At 34.0% G+C, this 23,636-nt stretch overlaps 1 protein-coding gene and 1 pseudogene across 7 annotated transcripts in view; one reads left to right on the plus strand and one right to left on the minus strand.

Moving 5' to 3' along the window:
* Positions 1-23,636, minus strand: part of SACK1B (scaffolding CK1 anchoring protein B) — an 84,397-nt gene that overhangs the window by 13,226 nt on the left and 47,535 nt on the right. For all 7 annotated transcript variants that reach the window (XM_019629385.1, XM_019629384.1, XM_019629387.1 and 4 more), the window contains exons 3-4: positions 2,554-2,718; positions 1,657-1,781 (exon numbers count right to left, since the gene is read on the minus strand). In XM_019629385.1, the coding sequence (XP_019484930.1) occupies positions 1,657-1,781; positions 2,554-2,718 (290 nt within the window). The remainder of the gene's footprint in view (positions 1-1,656; positions 1,782-2,553; positions 2,719-23,636) is intronic.
* Positions 3,055-3,550, plus strand: LOC109374631 (transcription initiation factor TFIID subunit 12 pseudogene; annotated as a pseudogene).

Genomic DNA, 23,636 nt, shown 5'->3' on the forward strand with positions numbered 1-23,636 from the left:
TAGTACAGCCACTATGGAAAACTGTAGGGAGGTTTCTCTCAAAATTATAAATAGGGGGCTGGCCGAGTGGCTCAGTTGGTTAAGAGCTTGCTCAAGAGTGTGAGTTTTGAGCAACAGGATTGCCGGTTTGATTCCCACATGGGCCAGTGAGATGCGTCCGAGCTGAGCTGCCACTGAGCTGCCAACAGGTGGTAGGATGGCTCAGCTGGTGAGAGAACGTGCTCCTAACAACAAGGTTGCCTGTTCGAGATGGTGGGCTATACCCACCAGCAACTAAAGACTGAACCCAGCACCTTGAGCTGAGCTGCCGCCGGTGGGTGGGGGCTCAATGGATAGAGCATGTGCTCTTAACAACAAGGCTGCTAGTTTGACTCCTGCATGAGATGGTGGCTACACCCACCCACAACTAATTGAATACAGCACCTTGAGCTGAGTGGCCATGAGCTGTTGATGGGAAGCCAGATGACAACTGGACTTGGAGCTGAGCTTGCTGCACCCTCCACAACTAAGATTGAAGTACAACTTGGCCGTTCCCCTTCCCCAATTCCCCAACACTGTTCCCCTCCCACAATTCCCCAATAAAAATATATTAAAAAAATTAAAAATAGAACATATGACCCAGCAATTCTACTTCTGGTTATTTATCAGAAAAAATTAAACACTGACTTAAAAAAAATATATGAACCCCCATGTTCACTGTAGCATTATTTACAATAATCAAGATATGGAAACAACCTAAGTGTCCACCAATAGATGAAACGATAAAGAAGATGTGAGATATAAACATATATATATATATATATATATATATATATATATATATATATACACATANATATATATATATATATATATATATATATATATATATATATATATATATACACATACATATACATACTGGGGGTGCCAAAAACATGTATACACATGACTTGTATTCATCATTTGTTATTGGTATATGTTGAGTATTACAATTTTAATACAGTTTTTTCCTTTCTTAAAATGTGTATACATTTTTTTGGCATGCTCTGTATATATACAATGGAATACTATTCACCAATAAAAAAGAATGAAATGTTGCCGTTTGCAAAAAGATAGATGGAACTTGAGGTCATTATGCTAAGTGAAATAAGTCAGACAGACAGACAAATATTATGTGATCTCACATTTGAAATCTAAAAAATAAAATACACACAAAAAAATGAAACAAGCTCATAGATACACAGAACAGATTAGTGGTTGCCAGAGGTGGAGGGTACAGGGTGGATGAAATGAGCGAAGGGGGGTAAAAAGGTACAAAATTCCAGTTATAAAATAAATAAGTCCTGGGGATGTAATGTACAGTACAGTGACTAATGATAATAATACTGTGTTGCATATTTAAAAGTTGCTAAGAAAGTACATCTTAAAAGTCCTCATTACAAGAAAAATAATTTATAACTATATATGGTGGTAGATGTTAATTTGTCTTATCATGGTGATCATTTCATAATATATACAAATATCAAATCATTATGCTGTATACCTAAAACTAATATAATGTTATATGTCAATTATACCTGAATAAAAAAATAACAAAACAGATTACATTAAAATTTGATACTAATAAATTCTATAAATGATTGATAATGTTGGAGGTAAACACAATTATCTTACCTGTAAGAACCGTACATAACTTTCTGGCAGTCAATTAACAAAAATTTCTGTTCCAATTTTCCATAAAATTTTGCTCCTGTTTTTGAAAGATAGTCTTGGCCTTTTACAGTCCGCACTCGAATATTCTACAATTATATGTAAATATAAAGTGAAAATTAAGGCTAGAAAGGGGCTATTTTAAAAAATATATATATGTCAAAGAAAGTTTTAGTACCAAAAAAGTATACTTGAAATAATTTTTTAAATAATTTATAACAAAAAAAAAGGAAAAAGCAAATTTTAAAACTACCCTAGAAAGAAATACTTTAGGAAAATACTCACTCAAAATATGTATTTTAGCATAACTTAAATAGCAGCTATTGCTTTACATTTACACAGGATAGTTTCATAAATCACTTAGGGTCCTACTGCAAGAGATCCTTTCAGGTCATAGTTACATGATGTCAAAATAACTAAAATTAAAATGCACCCTCCTTTTAAAAAGACAAATATAACTGAAAACACTATGCCAAATGATTGTAATACGTAACACGTGCTGAATGAAAGAATCACTTGAGTCAGTGGCTTCAAGGTTGTGCATGCAAAACAGAAGCATTAATTATGACTTGCAGCAAAGTAAACTCAGAAGCTTAAGTGCTCCAGAATCAAGAAAAGCAGCATATCTGTCATGAAGATGTGTGTTTCAGTCACATTCTGAAAAGTACAAGAGGACCCTTTTGTGATTAATCATTATACTACCTTAAATATATATATATATATACACATATATATATATATGTATATATATATATTTTTTTTCTATTTTACTTTTGGAATAATAGTAGCTTAACGTTACTTAAATTCAACTGAGATAAAAATGATACACAAAATGCTGAGAAAAAAACATGGAATTCTTACCCTCAGACGTTGAACTTGACAACCTTGTTTTTCAGTCATATTTAGGAAATGATTAAAGTTGTATTCATCGAGCAAAATGTATACAGATATCCCTCGAGTTGATGCCTCCACTATTTCTTTAAAAATATCCACATCTGTAAAGATATCCATCACTAAAGCAATGACCTGTTAAAGATAAGAATATCAAACAATTTTAGATACCCAAGATACCCAAAAGACATAGAAATTGCTTGCTTTCAGTAAAAATTGTATAAAACAGAAAATTAAATAGATAATACCTATAAATATATACACAAATATTTGTGTTTTGTACAATAGAAGATAAAAAGTATGTTGAAAATAAGCAAAGGACTATATGGTTGGACCAGCGCTGAGACGATGGCTTTACTGGGCCAGTCTCCGAAAATCATGGGGAGATAGACGCTGCTGCCTTTGATTGGCCTTGGTCCTCATACCTCCAAAAAGAAACAGGATCTTGGTAAGTTCTATGAGCTGAAGTCCAAACTTCGGCAGATTATGAACCAGTTTGGCCCCTCAGCCCTAATCAACTTGTCTAATTGCTCATCCATAAAACTGGAACCAGCCAGCAACCCCACAAGGCTCCATGGCCAATAGCACTACAGTGGTAAAGATACCAGGCGCTCATGGGTCAGGAGGGCATCTCAGTCCTGAAAACAATCAGGTATCGACCAAGAAGAAATTACAAGACTTGGTAAGAGAAGTGGATCCTAATGAGCAATTGGATGAAGATGTGGAGGAGATGCTGCAGATTGCTGATGATTTTATTGAGAGCATGGTGACTGCAGCCTGCCAATTTGCTCGGCATCACAGATTCAGCACCCTGGAGGTGAAGGATGCCTAGCTGTATCAAGAGAGCCAGTGGAACATGTGGATCCCTGGGTTTGGCTCTGAAGAAATTTGACCCTACAAACAAGCTTGCACTACAGAAGCTCACAAACAGAGAATGGCATTGATCCAGAAAACAACCAAGAAATAATATATGGAAAGGTCAGTGAATGGACAACAATGTACTTGGAGATACTTGACCTGAGACCTCAGCTATCTCATCCGTGGATTTTTTTATTTTAAATGCACTACATGTATACACACACACACACACACACACACACACACACACAAATACATATATATTATATATGTATATTACAATTACATATACATAAATTACAAATATATATATATTACACATATGTATATATGTGTAATATATATATATATAATATATATATATATATATATATAATTAACTGCAGCAATATCTATAATGACTGAGAGAATCTGCCAAAAGAATAAAGACTCCTACTTCCTCACACAAAATAATGACTATATAACATTAATTTCATAGTAGCTTTAAGTCAAAGGGAATTTGCATTTCAGTAGGATGTTGAATGAAGGACAAATCCAAATCACAGTTTACAATGTTGCCTATAGGGTAGGTGGAGGGGACAGGTAGATGGAAGGTGGAAATCAGTGCTACAAATTTACATGGGAGACAATTCCAGGGAAAGGCACACTTTCTGGAACTGGTTGTGAAAAATGAAAGTCTTGGGGACCTGGGACAGAGAACAAAAATCTTCTAGAAATAGATATATAGCTAAGAATGGGCCAAATATCAGAAAGAGTATAAGAAGACCTGAAGACTAGAAGATTAAATGCATGTGCCTAAAATTAGCTTAGGAGATAACATAAGCAAAAGAAAGAAAAATTAACAAAAAAGGTGACATAATTAAGAAGGTAAATGAAGAGAGAACTATCCTAAAGAACAGGCCACTAAAATGGAGAGTCAAGTTAACTGTTGGACAGAACGATTACTGACTCTGAGAAGCAATGGGAGTAAAATAATGCTGAAAGAAATAGTAAAATCTTTTAACTGACCACCTACTACATGTCAGACAAGGACAAAACACTTGCGTTTCTAGTGGGGGAAGACACCACAAGTAATTAACATAATAAAGAGATAAATTATATAATAAGCCATAAGATGATAATTTTATTTGGGAAAAAATAGAGCAGAATAAGGATCTGGAAACTAAGGAGGGGTTTGAAGAGTTTCAGGGAGAAAATGACCTTTGAGCAAAGGCATAAAAGAAACTGAGGAAGTCCTGAATGTGGATATCTTGAGGTATTATCTTCTAGGCAGAGGAAAACAGCAGTGCAAAGGCCCTATGTCAGGGGGTAGTGGAAATGGAATGAGAAAGGGGGAGAATACTCACAATGACTGGAAGGCATTATTAAGCCTTCAGCATTTTTTTTTTTCCTGAATTAGATGGTAAGCTGATGAGGCTTTTATGTTGAGGTAATAAAATGATATGATTTATGTTTGAAAAGGATTGCTCTGACTGTGTTAACAGCAGACCACAAGACTTTAAGGTTGGGAGCCAGGGTGGAAACAGGGGGTCCAGTTAGAACTACTGGAGCAAGTCAAGTGGGAGGTGATGGTCCTGGTCCTAACCATCATCAGTGATGAAGGGAAGTGATCAGATACTAGATATTTTTGAGCCAAAAGGACTTCTGGGTGAATTGAACATGGGGTATGAGAGAAAAAAAGAGAAAAATGATGACTCTAACATTTTTAGCCTCACCTATCTAAAGAACCAAGTTGTCCTCAACTGAGATAGATAGTGAAGAGCACCGCTGCACTAAATTTTTGGTAGCAAATTAAAAACAAACAAACAAACAAAAAACAAGTTAGTTAATGTTTGAGGTGCCTAGGTATCCACGTGGAATGCTGAATAGACAGGTCTAGGCCACAGCTATCAATTGGGTACCCATGGTATAGAGATGACAATTAAATTCAAGTCACCAAAAAAGATTGGATAAATAGCAAAGAAGACCAAGGACTGAGCCCTGCAACAAGAGGAGATACCTGCCAAGGAGAAGGAGGAAACTAAGAGAAGGAGGCATCTTGGAAGTCAAGTTAAGATAGTGTATCAAGGAGGGTGTGCTCAAGAGCGTCAAATACTGCTGCTAGGTCAAGAAACATGAAGATTACTGTATAAATTCATTGGATTTAGTAATATACAGGTTATTGATGAGTTCCACACGTGTAGTTTTAGTGGAGTGGTAAGAGCAAAAGTCTTTATTAAAAGAGGGTTAAGAGGGCATGGGAGGGCAGGTGCTGGAAACAGCAGGAATAGGTAACTCTTTTCGAGTAATTTGGCAACAATAAGAAGCAGGGAAATGGAAAGTAGCTGTGGGTAGAGCTGGGTCAAGAGAAGTTGTATTTTTTTGTTTTGTGTTAAGGTGAGAGAAAGAACAGCATGTCTGCATGTTAATGAAATGTTCCAGTAAAGAATGAAAATTAACAATGCAAGAGATGGTGGATGGTGGGGTCGGGGAGGAGAGAATTTCTGGAGCAGTTTCTTTGAGTAGGTAATAAAAGATACAATCCTAGTGTAATAGTGAAGTAATTAAGAGCACAGAGAATAAAGACCAGTAAAAGATCATCTGTAATATCAAGCCAGAAGGCCAAGTATCAGTGTGCAGATGCCGGTGGAAGAACAGATATGATAGTGAGGCTATGGAAGTTCTCTTTTGAATGCTTCGCTTTTTCTCAGTGAACTGGGAAGCAAGGTGTTCAATTGAGAAGATGCTGGATTACAGAAGACATGTTAGAAGTATGAGGAAAGGGGTATTAAGTAGTCATCTAGGATGGTAGGAAAGGGAACAGACTACAGAAATACAGTATGATTGCTGGGCAGCAAAAAGGATGCATCAGGTCATAGATTTAAAATGAGGCAAGTCAATGTGGTTGTGAGTTATTCTCCAACTTTGTTCAGCTGCATGGAGCAGGCAAAGAGTTTTATTTAGCCATGGATGTAGTTCTGGACCTGGGGGTAGAGCCAAGTGAGAGAAGGAAGTGGAATTGATGGTTATGTCGATGGAGATAGAGAGGAATGAGGGTGTCATGGATGACAGAGGCCACAGAATGAGGGTGGGATCCAGGAATCTGAAGTCTTGCCGGGGTTAAAGGATAGTTAGATATTAAGGAATTGTTTTTAATTTTTATGTTGACAATAACAATAAAAAGATAATATTTTAAAATACACATATTGCTATTACAGATAAAATGATATGTTCCCTTCACATTATAACAGATAAAGTTGACAGTGAATTGTTAATTGTGGAAGATGGTTGATAGTATATGAGGATTCTAATTACTATTCGCCATACTTCTGAAAATTTCCATAGCGCCAAGTTAAAAGAATTAAATAAAGGAATATTGGGTACTAGCAGGTACCAGAGGGAATAAGCCAGAAATATAAGCGGTAGTCAGATGGGGATATGTATATGAAATAGGTTCTATAAGATCTGCAGTTATAGGCTATGATGCTATGAAGAATATGATTGGGTGTCAGAGGCTCAATATATGTAGGACAAAATCATGAGAGGGCAGAAGGACAATCAACTGGTCTTTAGAAGGATCTCTTCCATGTACATTGAAATGACCAGGAATTGAGACAGGAATAGTATTAAAAAAAGTGATAGAGAACAAAAATAGTCAAAAAGTGAGAGGAAATGGCATGACCTTGGAATAGAAACATGGCTACAACAGTCAGGGTCATGTAATGGATACACTGTAAATATGTCAGAAGGTGAGCAAAGTAATAGGTATTATATTAAATCATTTTATTGGCCCTAATAAGATGTTAAAACATAAATACTGGACCATGCACAAAGCACACGAGTTGATGACATTCTTCAAACTACCTGTGAAACATACTTGAATTAGATTTTCTCTAGGTAGAACAATTTCAATCATTCTAGAGGCGTCTTACGATCCGTTTCTTATTTATAAACGGTGTGAGGTGCCACAACAAAAGAGAGCTAGTGGTAAAAACCTCGTGTCTTGTGAATATTCTGTATAACATCAAATACGTGAAACACCTTCAAATCACATCCACAATTATTAATTAATGAACTTACTCTGCTTTAATGAGTGGTGTGACAATGTATGGGCACTGAGAGGAAGAAAAGAAAATGTCCATATTACACAACGATATTTTACAAAATAACTTTTAGAAATATAAGTCTGGAGCAGTCTGGCACCAATTCTTTTTTTTTTTGTTTTAAACTGGAAAGGCATTTTTAAAATAAACATTTTAAAATAAAGAAACATGGCATTCTTTAAGACATTATCAACACAGCTAAAGAATTTACTTTTAATTTGCTGGGTAGTTTCATGTAACAGATTCTTTGAAACATTGGAAATGAACAAAATACATTACCAGGATAAAGGTTTTTGCTTGCAAAAAGTAACTGAAGTCAGTCAGCCAATGGATGATTCTAGCACACCAAGGGTAGAATAAGTGACAGTTTCTCTTGTGTGATAGATAACAGGCACTAGATCAGGATTAGGAGACTAGATACATATCTTTGACAAGCTTATTTGATGTTAATTGAGTCTGGACTCTGGTGCCCTGCACCATCACGTGATACGTTGAAAAATAATATAAGTCTACAGAAAATTTCAAATGTGCCAAGAAAGGCAAAATCAAATGTAGCCCCCCTTTTTTTTTAATGGTGGGCAACATTCCTGATAAGGAATAATAATTAGAAATGAGGTATGCCAAACCTGACCTGAAGGTATAGTCCCAGTTATCTAAATCACACTGTACTTTAGAAATAACCACAATGACTATATAAAATCAAAGAAAGATTATATACCTGATTAGGATAAGGCTTTTCAAAAAGTACATCAAGTGATTGTATAAGTCAATACAGGAACCACTTCTATTAAATGGTATTCAATAAACTTCCATGACATCATATACTATTTAAGTTCTTCTTTTGCTTCTTTATTAAATCCTGTTTTACTCATTTTATAAGTTGAAAAAGTAAATAAATAAACACATTCATCAGCAAAATGAGACTTAAAAATTTTAGAAAGATATTCCGAGTTGTTTTTAAGACCTGAATGAAACTTCCTATCTTTTAGTAGTTTCAGAGGATCTGACTAAAGGACGTTAATTTTCACTTATCGTTTTCACAGTAGTCAATTTTGTTGAAGTGACTGAAACAAATGAGATCACACTAAATTAAAATAATATAAAGACTGACAAAGAATTTATGATACATTCATGTTAATGACACAATTTAAGGCCATTCAGGAGAGTACATAATCAGGTGTTAAGTAATATACTGTAACAATAATTCAGAGAAAAAAAAACAAACCTGCTCTATAGATATATGGTTATTAGTGGGTGGGTGCATACTAGAATGCACAGGGGTTGTGGAGTAGCCTTAAATAATGAGTAAAGATTATTTTTAGCCATCCAAGCTGGAAGACTAGTATTGCAAAGACACAGAGGCAAAGATAAGAATGAAAGAGATAGTACTATTTTAATACATGTTTATTGAACTAACCGAAAGTTAAACACAAAGATCATTACACTTATAAATATGGGATAAATTTACTTAGGATTTACACAGATTATGAAGGATCTTGAAACTGTGACACATGTTTAGGTTTGATCTAGAAAGTAAAATGAACACTAAAAAAGAAAATAGCTGGTCAAAACAGTACCTTGGAAAAATGTGTGATAGCAATATTCATACTGAAAATATCTAAATTCTTTTGAGTCATATTGACTGATAAAGAAGCCCTATTATTATTTTTGATGTAATGTTCATATTTATGAATATTCTGAAATACCAAAAAAAAAAGTGAGGTAGAAACCAGTGATAAGATGAAGTGAATTGAAAATTAATGACAGATTTGGTAAAAAATGTTCATCACAATGTTGATGTATTCCTTTTAAATATGCTATAGTATCTTCAGTGTTTTAATTTTGAACCCTATTTTGTTTATTCCTTTGTAACCTACTAGAATAGAAAGCTATTAGCAATATGCTTTTCTCTGACCTACATAGTCAATGAAATGTAAGTATACTTCGGGTTAATGTTCTGTAGTCACAGAATGGTCATTATCACCCTCGAAATTGAAAAGCTGAATATTATACCTTTTATGCTTCAAAATACTGAGCACCATTTGAAATAATTCAGACTTCCTTGATAATTGCCTGTATAGCGACAGGAGGATTTTTTTTTTCCCTAACAGATGAAAAGCTAATAAGGAGTTCAAATAAAAAAAAAAAATCAGTGGTGCTCTATAACTGTATTTATAATAAAATTCAACACAACTAGAGAAATTTAAGTACTGAGTAATAGAAATCAAGGGAAATGATCATTTAGGGAATATGTATTTCTGAGTCTGTGAAGCCTGTCGAAAGCAATGGGCTAAATGGATTTCAGAAAAAAGAGAGGCTGATATCACAAATAAGTGCTTTTGGCCCTTATCCTTCTGCAGCCTAAGTAAAAGCGCCTATTTGTGTGCAATTTTATATATAATATATAATGTCCACTACAGTATTATTTAGTCAGCTACAGATTTACATTATGAATACCTTAATTTTTGCAGATACTTAAGTATCAGTATAAACTAATAGCTGTATTGATATATCAACTGATTTGTTCTGCCATAAATTAAGTAATCCTGGGGAAGTCACTGAAATAATTCTGAGTGTCAATGACCTCTCTTATATATGAAATAAACCAGAGAGGACCTTGCAGGAACCAAATTCTGAAATTGTGTTTCAGTAACTATCCATTCACTCCCAATTATCCAACAATTGTATTAACACCTACATTGTACTTAGCTTATAAAAAACCGCACCAAACACGACTTGGTGAGAATGAAAAAACATTGGGTATTGTAATTAAAGTCAATAGGAGATGTAAAGGGAACTGTTTGGGCTGTGTTATAGCTGCAAAATAAATTTGTAGGACTAATAGGTATGCTTGACAACTGTGAAGGGAAGCTGCATAAATTATTTCCCACGTTTTTTGCATAGTTTATATGATTGAAAGTACTTATACACCACTTTCTGTACTGCATGTGTGTGTCTTCCCAACATTCCTATGTTGAAATCCTAACCCTCAATGTGATTGTATTTGGAGGTAGGGACTTCGGGAGGTGATTAAGTCAAGAGGGTGGAACCTGCATGAATGGGATTAGTGCCTTATAAAAGAGACCCAGAGAGCTATTCCCTGCTTCCACCAGGTCAGCAGAGTGAAAAGACAGCTGTCTATGAACCAGGAAGGGGGTGCCCACCAGACACTGAATTTGCCATCATCTTGATCTTGGATTCCAGAGCTGTGAGAAATAAATGCTTGCTGTTTAAGCCACCCAGTCTGTGGCATTTTTATTATAGTACCCTAATCAGGCTAAGACAACTATAAAAACTGTCTTTATCTTTGTCATGTGCAAAACCTCGTATTTGCTCTGTACAAAAAGACACCTTTGCTTTTCAAATTATTTTTAATCTAATACTTCAAGGAATTAGGAGAGAAAGAACGAGGAGCAGGTCTAAAAGCAACTGCAAAGAAGAGCCTTTTATCGATTTCACAATTCAATCCTGTTACATGTTCTCACTTCCCCAGCACTTACCAAAAAAGGATTTTTCCTGAAACTTGGCCTGGCAAGGGGTCCTAACATGGGCCCCCAAAGCTAAAGTGTCAGGGGATCTAGACAGAATAGTTAGTGGTGGAAAAAACAAGCTCAGGGCTTCCGGCCTATGTGATTACAGCAAGAGCCCACCTTACAGAGCCTAAGAAGGACGTCTGTGGGGAGTCACGCTGAGAGGCTGGGAGAGAGAGAAGGACGAGGCACAAAGGCCAACTCTGTTCAACCAGCAAGCACTTAACAATACCCCTAACTTTGTGTAAAACCGAACCTTTGGTGTGTTAAAGGAATTCTCTTTAAAAAAAAACGATTTGTGCTTTGTTACCATAGCACTAGAAATGTTAGTGTATTCTGCTGTTACATTTTGGTCAAATTTTGGCAACATTTGTAAAGATGAGAGAAAGTTAAATTTATATATTGACTGAAAAATAAATAATAGATTTTACTAGAAAACTATGAAGTGTTCATAATTTTTCGAAGACAAAGTACATGCTATTTTAGTACACTAATACTTCCAGGCATATACGCGGTCTGACAAAACAATTAATTTGCAAACATGTTGCAACGATGTTGCTAACCTCTTTTTGATATCAGAGGGATTATTCATTATGAATGTACACCAACTGGACAAACAGTTAATCAAGTTTACTATTTGGAAGTGCTGAAAAAGCTGTGTGAAAAAGTTAGACGACCTGAACTTTTCACTAACAATTCATGGCTCTTGCATCACGACAATGCACCAGCTCATACATCACTGTCTGAGAGGGAGTTTTTAGCCAGTAAACAAATCACTGTATTGGAACACCCTCCCTACTCACCTGATCTGGCCCCCAATTACTTCTTTCTTTACCAGAACATAAAGGAAATATTGAAAGGAAGATATTTTAATAACATTCAGGACATCAAGTGTAATGACCACAGCTCTGATGATCATTCCAGGAAAAGAGTTCCAAAATTGCTTTGGGATAGACTAGGCATTGGTGTCAGTGCATAGCTTCCCAAGGGGAGTACTTTGAAGGTGACCGTAGTGATATTCAGCAATGAGGTATGTAGCACTTTTTCTAGGGTGAGTTTGCAAACTTAGTTGTCCAACCTCATGTGTATACAGTAGTATAGATATGTAGTAGCATTATTTTATTAGGAAAGAATTTAAGTATATACCAAAATGTATTGTGTATGATTTTTTAACTTAACTCTTAACTTATTAAAATTGTTAAACATGCAGGAAAGTTAAAAGAATACAATGAATATTTACACTCGCTACTAATATTTTAAAATGTCATATTTGACTTAATTTTACATAAATGTATTGATATTTGAGATAAAAATTCAGAGTAAAAACTGAAATAAGTTTATTTATGGCTATAATTTTTACCCAGGGATGGGGAGAAGGCTGGGTTACACGCATAAAGCAACTTACTGAAATAGAAGATTTATTTGAGTTCCAAAAGCCGTTAATTAAAAGTAATAAACACTTACTACTTAATTTCTTAATAGCTAGCTTTCTATTAACCTTTCAATTTTGCACTAAAGTTTTATGTGCATTTGGTTATTTTCACTGGTGATATTTAAAGAAAACATTATGGAGAACATTATTATAGTAAGTATTATTTTAAATCATTAGTTTAATTAAATAAGCAAAGCTACTCAAAATTGTGAAAAGTAGTTAAAATATAACAAAAGCTAGATTGTTATATTTTAAATTTTTTCTTTGACTTTTTAATTTTCACTAATTATGAATATTAGAATGGCATTAAATCTTTTTTAAATTATTTTAAATTTGGAAGGAAGCCATTGGGAAGGAAATTATTAGGAGTGGATAATTTTTAAAAAATCATTTTATGAAAATGTTTTTGTGAAAACTTTAGTTTTAGGTAAAACCTCTGTGATAGATTAAAACATATTTGATCTTTCATAATATGTTTATAACATTGGGTTGGATAAATATTTCCATAATTAGCTCTACATAACTTGAGCATATTTACTCATTTATACTTAGCTTCCAAGTTAGGTATAACTAAACTATATCAGGTGTCTGATACCTTTTTTGTTGAAATCCAGTGGGTACATGGTGTGTGTCCTCAAGTAGCACAAAGCTTTACTAAGAGATTTGTTCATAGAACTATATGCATCAATGTGACACTTTTTATTAGAAAATTCTGACCCAACTACTATAAAGGAACGATTGCTTCTAACTAAGAATTAATATGTTAGTGTATATGGAATGTTAGAAATTGGAACATCTACATCAGCTAGAGGACATAGGGGAATTTAATCGTAATGTAGCATAAATGTATAAGATCCTAAGAGGATTTTGGTGACAGAAATAAAAGGGATAGAGGCAAAGTTGTAAAGAATAATTTGACAAGACTCAATGGCTGAGTGCTTGTGGAGGACAATGAGAGGCGCTAGTCAGTAATCGTTAGGTGTGAGAGACCCAAATTACATGGAGAATTACTTTACCATTATAAGAAAACTTAAATTCAAAAGTAGTATTTCATTTTTATATATAAGGAAGCCCAAAGCAATGTGCTACATGATGTGGTAAAAGGTTGCATTTCCTGTCTTTACTATCCAACTATCTCTCCATCCATCCATCCATGCATCCATCCATCCATCCATGCATCCATCCATCCATCCATCCATCCATCCAAGCTTGTTTTAACCATTGAGACTTGAGCATTTCTCAGCATACAGGAGAAGTTGGGTTGACATGGAAAACATAAAATGGGAAAGAGGTGATTCAGTTGATGGAATATTTCAGTGGTATCAAAATGGAATTGGATGAACGCAAGAGGAACAGTTTGCCTTAAAATGAGGTTATACAAATGTGCCAAGACTACAGGGAAGAAAAGAATGGGCAATGACTGAAAGAAATATTTTGGTGTGTAGGACATGGTGAGGGGACAAAAGGGAAACAGATTAGGAGACTGTCACTACAGATTAGGAGACTGCGCATACAGCTCATGGTTAGAAATAAAGTTTTTCTCTGGGCGTGTGGTCAGTGAGGGCTCAGATTGTGGGCTTGCATGGGAATGAAAAAGATTCAGATTAGCTGCTTTGAGGAATACAGTAAGAAATTATGGGGAATTAAGAGTTTTGCAGTGTAATAGTGAGAGCCTCATTGAGGTCTCAAGAAGGTAACCTTTAAGTTGACATTTTAGCAATTTTGGGGGGTATTTTCTAGCAGTGTTCAACAACTTTAAAAAGGCTTTTATGTAACAATTATGGAAATTTCAATATCGACTGGATATTTAATAGTATTATTTTTTAGGTTTGATAATTTGTTTTTTAAAAAGCCCTTATTTTTAGAGAATCATATCGAAACAATTATAGATGAAATGACCTGATGCATGAGATTTTTCTTACCTCAGCAGCAATGGTGGAAATGGAGAAAACAAAATTGACCACAAGTTGACAATTATTAAAACAGGGCTGTGTGTACATAAGAATTCATTATAATATTCTCTCTTCTTTTATATATGTTTGAAAACTTCCATAAAAAGATAAGTATTCAAGAAACTATCTAGATTTTTCACTCCATCCATCTTATTCCTTTTTCTTCTCATTTTTTTATTCTTATCTTTTTCAGCCATATACCATTCTTGCTAATTTCCCTTTTATTTTTGTACTCATTCTTTCTAAGTCCACAAATGTCTGTCCCTACATATCTATAAGGATCTGGGATTTGCCAATTTCTAGGGTGAACTAAGAAAGCAAAATTAACTAAGAGGTAAAAATTAACTTTTTTGACCCTCAAATTTCTCATCCATAAAAACAAGTAAATAAGTCCTAACCCATAAGGTTGTTGGGAAAATTGAGATGACGTATAATGAGTTGTTAGTGAGTTTGGCACATAGTAAAGGATAAACATTATAAACACATGGCAAGTTGTCATGAAATAGTTGCTATAATTAACAAAAATATTGGTTATAACATAGCTTGAAGAATAAATATTTTTGTTATATTTGACCAAAACTTCATAGCTCCCAATTTAAAGAGAAGGTTAGTGAAGTATTTCACATTTCTCAAGCCATTATTATCTTAATTTACAATGTTGGCCTTAACAAAATATTCCCCAACAATTAAAATAAAAAATACAATGAAACAGAACAAAATTTTCTATTCCTGCTTTAAGAGGCTGCATTCTTTACTTGGGTAATAATTGTGTCATTTTAATGTCAACTATAAACAATTAACCTGACCCCCCCCCAAAAAAAAATCAAATGTACTGCCTGACAAAAATACAAATCCTGTTTATTCAATAGTAATTTCTATTTGAATTAAAAAAAAAACCTAAACATAAAACAGTTACATGAAAGTCATGAAGTATTACAGTAGAATTCTGTAATTAATATACTTGTTCCTATGTCTTTACCCTATAATCAAATTATATCTATTTAATCCCCTGTTTATTTACTTCTACTACTGTTCTTTTCTCTATTGGATAATTTTCACATTACTAGCTTCTATAAATTGTGTATTATTATTGGGTATTACTTTGATGCCTGAAAGTTGAAAGACTGCATTCCTTTGGCGGCAGGGTGCAATCATTCTAAAAGCTAAGAGATAAGGGACATAACTTAATTTTCATTGAACCATCAAGCTAAATTGAAAAAATTTAGTCATCATACTTAGAATATTTCCTGAATAATCCCTTCCCCCACACGCTTCAGGTTTCTTTTTTAAACACCTAATGATAGTCATTCTATATAGATAAACAATATACAAACACAAAACAATAAATGTTTTCCAGTTGGGCTATGGTAATGACATAGATTTCATATTTTAGTAGCAGCTATTTTATTTTCAAGTCTTCAATATTATGATTAAAATCTCATTAAAAACTTCATTTCCTCTGCTGGAAAAATTACAAAATGTAATTTATTTACTTTCCTAAAGTAGGTCATAAGAAGGAACTTGTCAGTGTTCTGGATAGAAAGTCTATTTCTGATTATTACATACTTTACATCTGAAAATTGAGGTTTTTATCAAAATTGTGATTGCTGTTATTGAAAGCTGAAATAACCACATTTACTCCAACTATTTTCATTAGGTTAAACTAAATGTTTTATCTGTAAAATTAAGGAAGTTCTATGTCCTTATACATCACATGAGTGATATTCTATATAAATTATTTCATGAAAAATGAAGTATGTTCCATATAAATATATCCTTAAGCAGCCAAACTGTAAATATAGGGAAAATAGAAACTAATGATTAAAGATGAGAAATAGAATAAGATGAGGATAAAAAAATGAAGAAAACTACATAAAAATTCTCTTGGAAGAATACACTAAATTTGATTACTATACCATGTGTATTGAAACGGCATTATAAAGCTCATTTAAGCTCCAAGTATTTCCAAAGGCCAAATAATTTCATCTTTTAAGGACACAAATAATATTAAAAAGGTACTTCCATTGTAAGAAAATTCAAGTTGGAGCTTCAATTTGGTCAAATGAAATATTTTTTAAACAATTTATGCCTGTAATTTAGGTTTCTTGAGAAATAGATTAAATGGAAAAAATACATCAGATAGGCATTAAACTATTCAGGTTTAATCATAGCAGAGAAAAAAATTATCCAAATCATTAAAATGTTAAACAATTCAATAAGAAATCTAACCTTAAGCTTTTATTATTGAGCTGATCAAATGCAACCATAAGTCTGCTAAATGATAAAGGGTCCAAAGTAATTTGTCTTCTGAGAAGGGTGTAGAAAAGGGTTATGCAAAACACTCTTGTGAATTTAAATATATGATAAGATGTAACATTTTCAATAACATTTATTTTTAAATTAAATTACAATTCTGAGCATCCAGAAAAGACTTCCAACCCCAGTTCTTCAGATAGGCTAATTATCCAGTTACAAGATCATCTCACTGTTTTCTGTTTGTTTGTTTTTATTAGTTAATGTTTGATTGACCTTTTTTACATTAAACTCAAACTTACTAAGTAAAATTTGGAGACATTTCTTTCTAGTCTAGCATCTGAATCAAAAAACAAATAAGCAAGTGGTTAGCAACATTCTTATGATGTGAAAAAAATGTATAAAGTATTTTTCTATTATAAACCCACACAGAGTTTGTCTGTCTTGTTCTCTCTATTCCCCGTGGAAAAAAATTACAAAAAAACAGGTCAGAAAAACAGCAATAATTTCACATCCAGAGACAATGGCATTTTCCCTTCATTTTTGTAAATGCATGTTTTAAACTGAGATCATCATATTTACAGAATGTTGTATGCTGTACATTCATCATTATAGAAGAAATGTTCTCTTTGATTATAAAAACTGTCTTAACATCACATATTTGGAAAAGCTAGTGCTACAAAGCAGAGGGAAGAATGTTGTCTGGACACAGAAAGACCAGCTAGAAATCTGCTACATTAGTCCAGAAAGAAACCTAATTGGCAAAGGGGATTATATCATTCAGTGTTCTGGTGGGAAAAAGAATTTCCCTAACAGTTTTCAGTGTGGAAAAATTTATGAAAAGATTCTTCACTGAAATGTGAGCATGGTTAATGGAACCAGCAAGGGAGATAGAGCCCTGGCACTTAATCAGGGAGAGAACCAGGAAGAAAACAAACAAATACATAGAAAATGAACTCCTTCCTGTGTTCACTCTCCTGCTGGCCTCTCCCATTGGGCAACCTCCCCCGCATTTGGAAGGAGGGCAGGGGCAGCAAGAAAGACCAGGTGATGCGGTCTATTGCAGCCCCCTCTGAAGACCAAAGAACAGGGAGAGTGGGAAATAGATCTGGTAGGAGTGAGAATAAAAAATACTGTGCTCAGAGATATATTGGGTTGTGGGAAAAGTCATGGCGCATTTTTGCAACGAAAAACATAGAAAAAATACATCATGACTTTTCCAAGAATCCAATAGATAGAAGTCTCCTTAAAGGTCATCTGCTGGCTATTAAATGAAGTATGTCCTGAAATAGAATAAGTGCCACAGGTAATAAATGTAGAAAACATGGGTCCTAGTAGGTTGGGAATAATAATACTTGCGCTGTGGAAGGTGTTATAAGAATATTTCTCAAAACAGCCCTATGAGTTGGACTAGACAAGGAGTACTACACATCAAAAACATCAGCAACAAAAAGCTAAAGATCATGGAAACTAAGATATACAGTTAGTGATAAACTATGATTAGAACTAATTTTCTTTGGTTCAATACTCTACTATTATGCCATATGACCCCAGACCCCTGCCTGAATCAGGGGAAAAGGTGTATACCTTTCTAGAAAATGGTGATCATCTCTTTTGGAGAATCCAACTTGTTGTCCGATGTGTGGTTAATGCTTCATTGATAATGAGAGGCAAAGAAAAGTTCGATGCAGAATTCCGTTCTTGAAATACAACTGTACTCTATATTCTGGTTTTTTAAATTATTATTATTTTATTATTAATTTCAGGTGTGTACCCTATACTCTGAATCTTATCTGAAAGTTCTGACAATCTTCATGATCTTGTCACTGAGCTAAGTTAGTATTCAATTTTACTTTATTTCTGTAGTCTATTTAGAGCCATATTGAATCCAATCTGGGACAAAATCGTGGTATGAGAGGCTCTATTCCAAACACATCTGAAACAATTGTTGATGATTTCCAATATATGCATAAATTATATGAAAATTATGGTTAGATTTTTTCTAAAAAAATATAACTAAAAAGTGGTTATTTGAAAAATCTATCTCATTAATTAATTTTAAAATGAAAAATCAAGTAATCAGAATAAATCATATATTCATACACGCTGAAATGCATAGAATATTTAAATAAGACAGGTTTCAGGGCATTTAAAGGAGTTCTCCTTGATGGTAGAACTATTCTTTAGGAATATTTCTTACAATGGAAGAACCTTATTTAAGAAGCCAGAACCCTGACAGTGTAAACAGAATGGCTCATGGAAGAAATTACTTAGTTTCTAATAAAAAGTGGAAGAAAGAAGAAAGTAGAATGAAGGAATAAGGAATTTGAAGATGAATTAAATCACTGAATATAGCTTCTATTAGTAGAATATCTTTCACAGCATCTTTGCCAGCATTTGCTAGGCTTTTTTTTTTTTTTTCCTCATGAAATCCCAACAAGACAGAGATCTCCATTTAGTCAACAAATGAGATAGTGACAGCTGCGTTGGATTTCACAAGCGTCAGGTCCATTTATTTTTTTCTTCCTCTAAATCTTGGTAAAAGAGAGCCTTACATAAGTAATGGTATTTTTTTTTAATCCCTTAAGTGGATTTTCTTTCATAACAGGTTCAATATCACATCTGTTTAATGCCGTGCCTTTGATAAAAATCATATGGCGACTTATGCTAAATGTGTTATAACATTTATGGCCTTAGGTCTCTTTTCAAGCCATTATAAAAAAATATGCTAGCATTAGGAATTGAGATTCCTTCAAATCTTAATACAGCTCTGAAATCTGGTCAACACTACAGTGTTTAACTGGAACCCTGCATAGAATACATGAAATTCATTAGTTGAGCAAAGGCATGAATTAAATTAGATCAATGTAGACCTCTGAGGTGCTTTCAAACTCTGAAATTCTATGCTTCTATGAAAAAACAAACAAACAAAAAAAAACCTTCAGAAAATATTCCCTATAAAAATAGTGCCAAGACTGACTTCTTTTCTATGTCCTTGGTCTCATGCCATCAGGAGGCTCCTTACGTTGCAAGCTAATGAGATATTAGGTATAAAAGTTGAAAGTGAAGATCAAATAAGAGCAAAGAGAATAAGGAACTGAAGAGATACAGCACTTGGCTTATGAGAATGGCTACTAATGTTACTCAAAAATGTTAGCCATATGAAATTTTTTACTTTTATATTTTAGCCACATTTAACAATGCTTTGGAGTTGTTTTGGTTGTTTTCTCTGGTAACATTTCCAAACAATTCAGATGAGAAAAAAAAAAAAATATATATATATATACACACACACACATATATATTCTTTCTAAGAAAAATAACGTATTCTGAATTACCATTTGATTGACTAAAACAGTGAAACAGTGATAGGAATAATGATCTAGGATAATCTTATTTTAATTAAAATACAATAAGACTAATCTAAATAATAGTTTTACTATACTAAAGAAACAATGAAAAAGGCTAAAAAATATTTCTAACATGTCTTTTTTTTTTTTTTTTAACAGTTAACCAGCATTCAAGAAAAGGCACAGGCTGAAAACGGAAGCATAGCACATATTAAAAAGTAGGCTTTCAAGGGCCGGCTGAGTGGCTCAGTTGGTTAAGAGCTCCCTCAAGAGTTTGAGCTCTGAGCAACAGTGGTTCGAGTCCAGCCCGAGCTGAGCAGCCGCTGAGCTGCCAACAGGTAGCAGGATGGCTCAGCTTAAAAAAAAACAAAAAGTAGGCTTTCTCCATATAACTTTAACAAGTTTTATATCTGATGGCACTGTTTAGTTTAAACACATTATAATAAAATAAAATGGAAATGGGCACTTCATAAAACAATGAATTTTAATATAACCAGTAAAGAATATCTTACCAAAAAAGGTTCATAACTATGTACTGGATAAAAGGGATTGCATGATACTTGCTTTACCTGTGAATGGATATTTCACTATTGTTAATTAGTCCTAATATTTTACCAGGACTTACAGATATTTGTTAGCAATAGTATGTAAAATCACCATATTTTAAAAATCACCTATTAACTGTGGGAATAGTCACAAACTTGTTTTGCCTTGACTATATACTATACTAGGTTGAGTTCAAAGTCTAGACAAATTTTGGATTTTTTTCTTAATTTAAATATAGATGATAAAGAAGATAAGGAAGCACCAGCCTATGTATGTTACCTATATGGGTCACTGTTACAGGTTACAGGATGTTTATCTGCTTTTAATAGTAAAAACAACCTAGTTTATTTCTAAATTGAACGAGGCATCCTGCAAGTCATGGTTCTTTGAAAATTCCATTTAAATGGAATTTAGATTCTCCATAGACATAGAACAGAATGTTCAGCTGAAAGTAAGTTTGGGATTCTTAATTTAGTCCTTGCAGCACAACCACACATACACTGATAGCTGCATATTGGAGCAAAGAAGAGAACCTGTTTTCTTGAGGAGTGGATTCCTGGCACCTGGTCAGTATGACAACAGCTATGAGAGGCACAACTTGACCCGACAGGAATTTCAAACTGCTTCATAGCCTTACATTTTCTCTGCAGCAAATAACTGTTTCCTGCTTAACCTAAGTCCGTCCCTCCACCGCTCCCTCTTACGTTGAGTGGAAGCAGAGAATAGTCACTCTGAAGAAACAGCATGAGGTTTGCAGGTGACCTGCAGCTACTCATATCTGCCTCCTCTACTCCTGCCTTCCATCATGGCCACGATCTGTGAGCATCATTTCCATGCCTTGCCTGAATGCTCTTCCTTTCCAACTAATGAACCCCCTCTCCTCTCCTCTCCTCTTTCTCCTCTTTTCTCTCCTCTCTCTCAGTCCCTCTTTTTCCCCTCTTTCTCAGTTCCTCTGGATATATTTTTTTCTTTCCTTTTCTTACTGCTTGGCCTCTCCACTACATTAGATTTTGCCTCCCATTCCCATCCTGCCAACTTTGGCTTGCATGAGTTTCACGTAGACAGCTAAACTCTGGTTCTTACTATTTCTCGGCTTCACAGCTCTAGTGCTAATTTCATCTGCTGACAGTCTCCCGAATCTCTTAGTCTAATGTCTGAACAGTCAGGATCTTTTTGGCCCACCCATGGGAAAAACACTGACAAGTGGAATGGGCAGAGGTGGGATCATACCCATCTGCTTATTTTTTTATTAAAAAAATGTGTACTGAGCCTCTGTCAGACACTGTGAGAGGTATTAAACTGAGCCTAGAGGAGGAGGGCAGAGTATGGTGGAGGAGTATCTATCTTAAATTATCTTAGATAGAAGTGGGGAGGCAATAATATAGGTTAGAACAATACCTAATCTTTGGACAATAGTATTACTAGGTGGAAACATTAATATCTGTAAATCACTCACTAGGGCACCTTTAGGCTTTTGAAAGATAATTCTACTCACGGTTTTTGAGCAACATTTTGTTGCTCAGGTAAACTTATTGATAATTAATTTACTGATCATCACTCCCTAACATCATCAAAATGCTGAGAAGACCAACTGCTTTGTAGAGTATTCTAGAAAAGAGAGAAATAGTCTTTCATTTATAATTTTTTAAAAAAACAATGACTCATTATTTAACAACTGAACACTGAACAACATGTAAACAGACACTTTAAACTATTTGTGATTAATTATAGGATCCTTAAAATAAGAAGCAAATGACTTCATCAAGTGGGGTGGGACAGTATCAATCTAGGGTGCACAGGTCAGTTTTTGGCCCAACAAAGAACTCTTCCCCTGGTCACACTAGATAAGTAAGGGTTGACGCTAATTCCTTGGTGATGAGAAACTGGAAAGTGATATTAGAACATACCCATTAGAACCTATATATGTATGATCTGTAAGCATATAGAACAATGATTCTATTATTTGCTTGGAAAATGAAATGTGAGTATATAGAAAAATCAGAGAAAAGAGTAACTGAAAAGTGCGATATTATTATAGAATACAATAGTATACTCCTGGCATATGTAAGTGGCAAGGTATGGAAAAAAAATTAAAAAAAAGAAGAATGAGTAAAGAACATATTCAAGATGCTTTTTGATAGATTATTTTAGAACAGTTAAAAAATAATGTATTACATTAGTGGAATTAGGAAATATGAAAATAAAGACAAATAATCCAATAGAAAAATTATTAGAGCCCAAACATGCGGGCAATAAAGACATGAGAAGATATACAATACCAGATAGGATTTCAAATTAAACTATCATATTGTACCTATCATTGTGTCAAAAAATTTGAAGTGACTGAAAACACACAATGTTGGCAGGTGGTGAGAGACAATGTTGGCAGGTGGTGAGAGAAAACAGGTACTAATATGAAATCTCAGCAGTTGTGTAAATTGAGACAATTTTCCTAGATGCCAATCCAGTAATGTTCTTTACATTTAATAGGTGACCAAACCATACCCTTTTTGTCACACCAGGCCTATTCTCTGTACTTATCCTAAGAGGAAAAAGCAGTCAAATGCACAGATGTATGTACTTGCATGTTCAACACTGTGCTCTCTGTAATTACTTATATATGTAAGCAAGCTAAGTGCTCAATAAATAATGGGGCATTATAGTTATGGTACATCCATATAATGGGGAAAAAAAGTGGTGAAAATAGGCCAGGTTTAAAGCAGTATTATAGGATATAAAGGCATTTATTGAAATATAGAGAATATATACATAGATTAAAATCTACAACTATAATCACCAAAATTAGTTCAGGTTATTTTTATTGTCTTCTAACTCTTGCATTGTGTTATTATTATAAGTATGATTAATTCTATTTTTATTATTAAAATGTATTTGTTTAAATATTTATAAAATTAAACTATATAAATTTCACCTTAGATATTTGGAGTTCCATCATTCTGAACAAATCATTTTGTTTTATCCTAAAGGCTAAAGTTTAAGAGCCCTTCAAGATTCCTGTGTATACAGAACAAATACAGTAACCGGCACTC

Source organism: Hipposideros armiger, unplaced genomic scaffold, assembly GCF_001890085.2.
Source record: "Hipposideros armiger isolate ML-2016 unplaced genomic scaffold, ASM189008v1 scaffold_847, whole genome shotgun sequence".
Taxonomy (NCBI): domain Eukaryota; kingdom Metazoa; phylum Chordata; class Mammalia; order Chiroptera; family Hipposideridae; genus Hipposideros; species Hipposideros armiger.